Below are 8,623 nucleotides of genomic sequence, written 5' to 3'. Positions count from 1 at the left end.
GGGGTTTGGTTTTTTTTGGAGGGGTGTTACTATAACGGTGTCTCCTTTTCTGCCTTCGCCGAGCAGCAGAGCCCCGCCAGGGGCGCGGGCCAGCCCGGTGTCAGGGGGTGCAGCGCGGCAAGAGGCTGCAAAAAACGTCGAACGCTGGAACCAGGCAGCAGGAAACAAACCGGCCCTTCGCCACACACGGCGGCTTCCCCACGGCGGCTGGGTGTAACCGAGATGGGGGGCTTCTCTTGCCTGTGACCCCGTTTTTTAAGCAGGCTTGCTAAAGGTGTTTAAAGGTCGGCTGCGTGGCAGCTTTTAGGGCATACAAGAGGTCGTGGATGTTTCATCTGTTTGTTTTTCCCTCCTGTCTGTTCCTAGAGTGGCTCTGGTGAGGGTCCCCCGCCTTCTCCTGGGCACCTCGCGTCAGGGAGCCCTTCTCGGGAAGTCTGGAGGTGTTGAGACCTGCTGCTTCCTCCCCTTCACAAACCACCCGTATAGTCGTGTTGCTACCTAAAAGGTGGTTCTGCAGAACGCTTGTTATACTCTCTGAGAGCAGGCTCCCCTCTCTGAGGTTACGGCGTGTATTCAGTTACTTGTGCTTGAAGCTGGTGTTTGACCTCAGTGGGCTTGCGTGAGCATTTACGAGTTGTGGGATGGGGGACAGGCAGCGCAGACCCGTCCCGTTTCCCATCAATGGGGGACCCGTGCAGCTCTGCGAAGAGCTGTGTGGCCTCGCGTAGCCTGGCTGTGTGCACATGCCTGCGTCAAGGCTTTTGCACAAATACTTGTGACTTTAAAAAAGGATCGGCAGCTTATTTGGATGGTGTGAGGACGGGACGCGTTGAAGACTCTTAGACAAAGGGATGTATCGTGCCTCCAGACTGCATAAAGCCATGAGCAATCTGGGCTGACCCTGCTTGGGGGTGGAGGTTGGGCTGGAGACCTCCTGAGGTGCCTTCCAATGTGAATTGTCCTGTGCAAGGTGATACCGTTGCGATCAGGCAGCTCGTGGGGTGGCCAGCAGGAACGCTGCTCGCAGGGTGGATGCAAGCAGCGGTCCATTCGGGTGCAGTAGTCGCTGGATTGGCCAGAAAAGACTGACGAAAAATTAGCACTGCTGTTCCCAAGAACAGCAGCTGGGTGTGCAGGCTGTTTCCATCGCCTGCTGTAGGGCTTGCATGTGGCTGGGCTCCTCTGGCCCTGCCTGGCGGCAGCAGCCCAACATCCTTGTGAGCGGGAGGGCTGAGTGCGGGTGCTCTTCCTCACTCAAAGGTCTGTCTGTCCTGAGGAAGCACGGCCAGCTTGTTGTGAGGATCCCCCTGCTCGCAAAGGTGTGGCGTGAAACCAGAGTGGGTTTTCTGACTTGTTTGCTGTGGATGTCAGCGTGGCTAGCTCTTTCACCTTGCTTTTCCATTTAAAAGGAGCTGGGGTGGTGGGTTTGTAATAGCTTCGCCATTCCTGACCTGACAGCCTTGGTGTGTTGGCAGCAGCAGGAGGCAAAGGGCGGCACTTGGGGCATCTCGCTGCCTTGGAGCTGAGAAAGAGGAGTCCCTCAGGTCTTCACTCCACCGCGCGTGGGTGTCATCTCCCCTGTTCAGCCCCTTCAGAAAATCCTGCTCATGCTGTTGACTCACGTGCTGGGCAGTGCGAAGACTGCATGGGGAAGTGCCACTGATGGTTTGGGTGCTGATGGCCTGCTGCAAGCAGGGAGCTGGGTGCTGAGGTGCTGATGAAGGTGCTCTGGCTCGATGCAAGAACCTGCCAGGCCTGCAGCAGAGGGGCAGGCTGGTGTCTGGCTTGGGCAGCGCGTTCAAGAAGTGAGTAAATGTCCAGAAACGGTGAGGGATTTTTCCCATGGGTTTACTTAGTTATTTATTGGAAAATACTGATCTGCCCAAACACAGACATCCCAGGAACGATCCAGCTCTGGCATTGCCACAGGGAGAGGGTTAGGGTTGGGGTTTCTGGAAGGGGGGAAAGCAACCAAAACTTTGCAATAGGTGATCGCTGCTCTCTTCAGGGGTGCGTGAAATGCACCTGTAGTTTTGGTGAGAATTGGAAACAAGGGATTTGATGTTCTCCCGTGTCCTAGGTGAATGCCCCGATTGCTGGATTCATTGTGCTAATGTGGACTCTCTTATCTTTGCAAAAAGTACCAGCAGACGGTGATTTTTCTGGTTTTTAGATCTTAGGGAATCTCAAGCTTTTGTGACATGGGGAAAACCATTTCTTGTTTGGCCCTAGTAGGATGTGCACTGCTTGTGCTGATGGAGACAGTGTGAAGTAGAGGCTTCTTCATTTGATATAGGTGTAGAAATGTGGCACTGGAAGCCTTTCCTTGTTGTGAGCCTCTGTAACCTCCCTCTGAGCAGTAGGATACAGTCCTTCCCTTCTCTCCCGTCTCTCTCAGGGGCAGTGGGTAAGCTCTGGGCAGGCCTTGGCAACAAACCCCGCCGAGCCCAATCTGTCCTGGCCACCCGCATACTGTCCCAGGGGACTCTGGCAGGACTGAAGCGTCCAGGCCTTGGGAAGGGCGCGGTGACTGTCCCGCTGTCCCTGCAGGCAGAGGTTCCTCCCTCAGCCTCGTCCACAGAGAGCCGGTAACTACTGGGTTGTGCTCTCTTCTCCTGCCTTGCAGCGCTGCATGTGCCTGGTTTGGAGACCTGTTTGCGAGGTGTTTTCTGTTTGCCTGCCAGCACTTCGTTGTTGAGAGTCCTCTGTTTATTCCTGCAGCGTCCTGCCACCATGGTCCCCCTGCCAACGTGTGGAGACGCGCTGACCAGTCTCCAGGGGACTCGCTGACACTTTTCTGCAGAGCAAAGTCGATGAAACTTGTCAAACCTATCGATCCTCTTGCTAATTTCTCTGTATTTCTTCTGCTGGCGTGTCGACGCGGAATATTACTAGCAGTTTCAAATGCTGTTGGGAGGACGCGAGGTCAGCTAGTGTTCAGTACCCGCCTGAATGTCAAATGTGTGCTTTGCCACCAGGATGCAGATAACAATTTCCCTGATCAACGTGGCCAGGATCAAGTCCCTGCGAACGCTGCGGCGGGGTCCTCTCTTGCGGCCCTTCTCTGACTTGTTGTTAGTCTGGGGACCCTCCTTTGCTTCTCTCGCACAGCGTCCTTGTTCGGGTTGCCCCAGATCTCTGCAGCTCAAATACGGCAGTCCGTGCTGCTCACTCCTCCTCCCCAAACCTGTGTGCACCAGACGCTACAGCAGAGCCGGGTAGCTCCTGCTTTTGTCACTTGTTTTGCCCCCTCTCCCTTCCTGGGGGAGGGAGGTGACACGAGGGCCTCGTGCCTGTTCTGGACCCACCATGGGCTTCGAGAAGTGCTGTCCTGTCCCAAGGCGAGGGCATACCCTTGCCTACGGTAGTCTGGGCGACGGTGCCAGCCGTGTTTCAGCTTGCTGTTGCTGGCACAAGCCCATCGCCTGACGACGGGGCAGCTGGCAACGATGCGGGAGCGAGCCTCCAGAGGTCGGCCTCGGACCATGGCGTCCCATCCGCCGGCGGGTGGGTGGCGGGGCCTGGGGAGGATTGCTCCTTGCTGCTTTTCCTCTGGTCTTTGTTACGTTTGACTGGCGTTGCTAGCAGCAACGGCAGCATCAAGAAATATATATGTTCAGACACAAATGTCTGTGAAGTTGCTGCTTCCTCCAAACCCTGTGAGATTTGAGGTTTGCATCTGCGAAAAAAGCTTTTTCGGTTTGTCTTTAGATGGCAGGTAACTTCCCAGTTACCCTGATTCAGGGGCTATTAGGCATTTGAAGGACTTTTATTTTCGAAGAGGGCTATTACCCTTTTTTCCAGCTTCAAAAATCCACCTTCTTAGGCTTAAGATGGCTAGAAAATATTGGCCAAGTAGAAATGTGGAGTGTTTTGTTCAGATTTCTAAAATCTTCTCTTTCTGAGCTCCTGTGAGGTAGGGGAAAGCCCCTGAAGACTGGGAGCTCTCGCTGAGTAGCCACTGCGAGCACAGCAGGACCGTCCCACCAGCCCTGCACCACACAGAGCTGGCGGCTGTGCCTGATGGAGCCGGAGGTCGTCTCTTGGTCTGGGCGAGCCTGTTGGGAAGGGACCCCCAAAGCTGGTGCGGGAAGAGAAGTGCTCCCCTGGCTGGCACCAAAACGTGTCCTCCGCCAGAGGTGGTCCCTGAGGCAGGCAGGAGATGAGCTCAGCCTCCGGCGGGGAGCCGGCCTCTGGAGTGAGCCGAGGGGCCGAGCTCGGGCATTTGGCACCGCTGAGTCCCGGAGGGCAGCGCTCTCGCCCTGTTGGCGGTGAGCACTTCTGATGCCGTTCAGCCTCATCTCACCGAAACGGCGAGCCTGCTTGAACTTCTGCTCCAGCCAGTGCTGGATGCCATGCTCCAAATGTCTGTGTGTCTGTCCTGCCAGTGCTGGCTGCAGGCACGTGCGGACAGGCTGGCTTTTGGGCGCAAGAGCGCCTGCGCGACCTGGCCACCGTCTCCCTGCGGCTGGGCGGTAGTGCAGCTCGCAAAAACTCCGTACCGAGCTAGGTCAGGCTGGGAGGAAGGGCTCTGCCGCAGCCTGGCCCTGCTTTGTACTTATCTCCTCTCCTTTCTGCTGTCTTTCATCCTGTTTCTGGCAATGCTGAGGAAGAAGAGTTGCTTCTTTTCATTGTCCCTGTAATCTGGGGAAGGAAAGCCTTCACAGGCTAAGGAAGGGGACCGGGATGCAGATAGAAACACTGCTGACTAATTGGTTTAAAGCATGTTTAGCCATTTTCTCTGTTACTGTCCTCTCCAGCGAAGCCCAAACCTGAACTTTCTCCCCTCTGTGGAGCCATAAGCTACCCTTGGTGAAAGCTGTCTTACGTGGCGCGGAGGCAGGCTTTGTTGTGCACTACTGTCACCTGCTTAGGCAGGGTTATTTCCCGGTGTTAAGTCCGCATGCTGTATCCCTGTGACTTCAGGATTTAATTTCCCACATGCCAGACACTGCTTCAAGTAGAGAGGGGCGCATGGGGCTTCTGCTGGGCTGGTGATTTTTTTAAAAAAAAAAAAAAAAAGGCAATTCATCCAGACCTCGTGCAGTTGGTTTCTCCTGAACAGACCTATACATCCATGGGAGTTGCGTTTGATGCAAAGGAGAGATACGGTTATCCTGTAAGGATCCTCTCTCCGAGCTTAATGTTTTCTGGAAGTATCTGTGCGGGCTTGAAGCGGAGTTAAGAGCAGCCTGGCAGGGCGAGCTGCACTCGCGTGCTTATCAGCAGCAGCTGGGTGATCCAGGCTGAGGTTTCTTGAAACTGCTTAGTGTAGAGACAGGCCAGGGGGGTGGGCTGCTCACAGGGCTTGTCTCTTTCTTCCAGAAAATGTATGCAATATCACCCAGGTAGGTCCCCCTGAAGAAATGAACTTTGAAGATGAATTGCTAAACCCGTAAATCATATTGTAGCTCATGACTGGAACCATCCCATTAGAAGCTTAATGTATCCTATATATTAGCAGCGGTGATAGGTGCTAAAGAAATTAATTCGTGGAGCTGGAAGGAGCATTGCAATTCGCTGATCTAGCTTTGGGAAGAGCAGAGGGCTTAATTAGCAAAAGTGCCTTTTTAAATGGAGATAAATTGATGGGAAGTGAGCTGCTTCATTAAAAAAATAAATCCTCAGATCCTGGGATTCAGCCATGTTGCTTGTGGAGAAAAATGAATTTGTGTTGGCTCCCGGTTCCAGCCCTGGCCTCCCGGAGCTCTGTGGGGAGCTGGCTGCATGCAAGTAGCCAAATCCCTGTGCCCCTCAGCAGAGCAGACGATGGCTCTGCACTTGCGTGCGCTGTAATTATGAAGAATTTTAACCAAGTTCTTCCAGAGAGGCAGTCAGCCATGCCCAGCAGTAGAGACTAAGACCCCTTGGTGACCGGTGGCTGGCTGGTGGCTGCCTTTGCTTGCCCCCCGTATTGCTCGTACTTGTTTTTACCCCTTATCCCACTCTAGTTTGATCTTGCTCTGACACTTTTCTGTTTGTTTATTTGGGCCTCTAACATGAGGCTTGAGTCACTTGTGTTCACTGTAGCGTATTTTGATAGATTGAAGTCTTGCACTCGGTGTCCGTGCAGCATGCTGGGCCATAAACTCTTGCTTGGAGTCCTGGCACTCCGGGGCGGTGATCAAAGCCTTGGAAACAGCGATGTCCAGGACAACAGGAGCCAAGTGAACGTAGATGGGTCCTCCTGGGATCTTTTTCCCCCTGTCAGTGGAGCTGTGGGCACCTCTTGTTTCCCTCTCAAGTAACGTCTGTGCTGTCTGCCCCACTTTTCTTCCAGGTGCGCAATGGCCACATCAAGCGAATCACCGACAATGACATTCAGTCACTGGTGCTGGAGATCGAAGGAACTAATGTCAGGTAGGAGAAGGCATCTTCTTCTGCCCTAGCGTGCCCTGGGGGCTTGGCCCTGGAGCAGAGTGAAAGATGTTGGTGCCCAGCCGACGTCTCCTCCAGACTCTACTGCAATCTCTTTGTCAATAAATGGAAGAATATGATCTGGGGTCAGATCACTGATACCCCCCTGTGGCACTGTACCGTGCCTTTCCCTGGACGTGCTTGTAGAGCTCTCTGTCACCCTCTCAGTGGAGCTAAGGGATACAAAAATAAAAATAAAGTCCTGTTATTTTTCCATCACCCGGGGGGAAAAAAAGCTGTATTTGATACCCGGTCCCCAGTCAGTGCTGCCGATTACTGAGAAAGCAGCACTGCCTTCTGCATCTTTTATTGTCTTAGGGCTGCTCTGCTGCTCTCCCCACGTGACAGCGGCTCTCCCGACAGCAGGAAGATCAAAGGGAGATTTATGAGGGGAATTGCTTATGGTGCTTCACTTAGCAACCTCGTCTCCATCGATCTGGGAGAGAAACGCCAGCTCCATGAGTGGGTTCAGAGTCTCCAAGGCTTCTCCAGGGGTGATTCAGAGCAGGGCGCTCCTTATAAGGGCAGCGGAGACTCCTCTCCTGCAGACAGGCTGAGCCAACGCTTCTCTTCCTCCCAAGATGTGTTGATACAGAACTTGCCAGGCGTGACGTGTACTTCTAGGGCTCATGACCTCTGTTTTCCCAGCCATATAGAGCACACAGGGCCTCTGCTGTGCTCTGGAGGGCTCTACCTGTTCAGTCAAGGGTAGGAGGAGGTTGTGTTAAGAAACAGCGCTGGCGTGGCCTTGAAATTGGGGAGGTGAAGCTGTCCGGGAAGGTGTTTCACGCCCTGGGTGAGAAAGGTGGGATTTGAAATGCATTCTTTGGGCCTTTTATCTTGTTCTCCCTGCAGCTACCTCTGAAACTCTTCCTCCTGATGCAGGAAGCCCTGGTTGTTGCTGAGATCTTACAATCGCAGCTGTCTTTTTCTGCCTGTCCTCCCGGACTGCGTTAGGTCAAGGGAGAGACTTGGGACTCGGGCTGTGTGCTTTGTGCCATGTGAGATCCTAAAGCATTTTTCTGTCCCTCTCAGTACCACGTACATCACATGCCCTGCTGACCCAAAGAAGACCCTGGGCATCAAACTACCTTTCCTAGTGATGATCATCAAGAACCTGAAGAAATACTTCACTTTTGAAGTGCAGGTGAGGAGTGTGCAGTGGGGGGGCCCATCCAGGGACCAGTGAGGAAGGTGCCAGGGAGCCCGCAGTCTTACGTTGGAACTTGTCCCAGGCAGCGTGTGGTCCCCAAAACAGTTTTGCTTTCTTGGCCATGTGACGTGTCAGGTCTTCTGCTATGGGGGCATCGGTCAGCTCACAAGCACATCGTTGCTATTCCTGAAAATAGGTCTGTTTCCTGTGTTAAAAATACTTCTGCCGTGAAATGGAGGGGTGGGAGTAGGAGAGCCCTCTCTCAGAGACAGGTAAAGCCTGAGTCTAGAACAGCTGCTGTCTCGGGGAGCTGGGGGCCCCTGACACCTGGGTCAGCAGCCTTCCTCCCTTGCCCCAGGTGCTGGATGATAAGAACGTACGCCGGCGTTTCCGGGCGAGTAACTACCAGAGCACGACTCGGGTGAAGCCCTTCATCTGCACCATGCCCATGCGGCTGGACGACGGCTGGAACCAAATCCAGTTCAACCTGTCAGACTTCACGCGCCGGGCTTACGGGACAAATTACATCGAGACCCTGAGAGTTCAGGTGAGAAGCAGGCGTGTCCTGCCCACAGAATCCAATGGTTGGTAGTCCTCCTGCTGGCTGGGACAGCCTTGCTGTAGGTTGGGAATCAGGGTTTAGCCCTGACTGGTTCCTTTGCCAGTCCTGCTCTTTGCAGAGCACTGCAAGAGGGGAGCAAAGGCCAGACTGAGGCAGCAGAGGTCTTGATGCTGCCTCACTTCGCTGGACTAGACTGGGATGAAGGAGCCCATTTCCATCTTATTTCTCTTGCTGGCTGTTGGTTAGGGTAAGAGTTGCAGTCCACCTGGAGTTCTCTGTGGCGTGCTACACATCCTGCTGGGTGGAGGTCTGCTGGGAATTAGCTGGGTGCTGCCTCGCTGTCCAGATATGCCAGACAGCGACCGGCTGAGTGGGAGCCTGGCTGGTAAAGACCCAGAGTTACGGTCCGTACATATCCCCAGTCAAGCTTGTTTCCTAGTGCGGGTGGAGTGATCCTGCCTTCGCCAAGCCCCTTGCGCCAGAGATGAGGC

The 8,623-nt window shown here is 54.1% G+C and overlaps 1 protein-coding gene across 1 annotated transcript in view; it reads left to right on the top strand.

The window, feature by feature from the left end:
* The first annotated feature begins 3,485 nt into the window (after positions 1–3,485).
* CFAP20 (cilia and flagella associated protein 20) overlaps positions 3,486–8,623 on the top strand; it is a 7,117-nt gene continuing 1,979 nt past the window's right edge. Inside the window, exons 1-5 of the mRNA XM_009318869.1 lie at positions 3,486–3,507; positions 4,389–4,498; positions 6,281–6,360; positions 7,453–7,564; positions 7,929–8,117. Of these exons, the coding sequence (XP_009317144.1) occupies positions 3,486–3,507; positions 4,389–4,498; positions 6,281–6,360; positions 7,453–7,564; positions 7,929–8,117 (513 nt within the window). The remainder of the gene's footprint in view (positions 3,508–4,388; positions 4,499–6,280; positions 6,361–7,452; positions 7,565–7,928; positions 8,118–8,623) is intronic.

This window comes from Pygoscelis adeliae, unplaced genomic scaffold (genome assembly GCF_000699105.1).
Source record: "Pygoscelis adeliae isolate BGI_AS28 unplaced genomic scaffold, ASM69910v1 Scaffold622, whole genome shotgun sequence".
Lineage (NCBI taxonomy): Eukaryota > Metazoa > Chordata > Aves > Sphenisciformes > Spheniscidae > Pygoscelis > Pygoscelis adeliae.
Note: the sequence above shows the minus strand (reverse complement) of the source record. Positions and strands in the feature narration are given on the sequence as shown.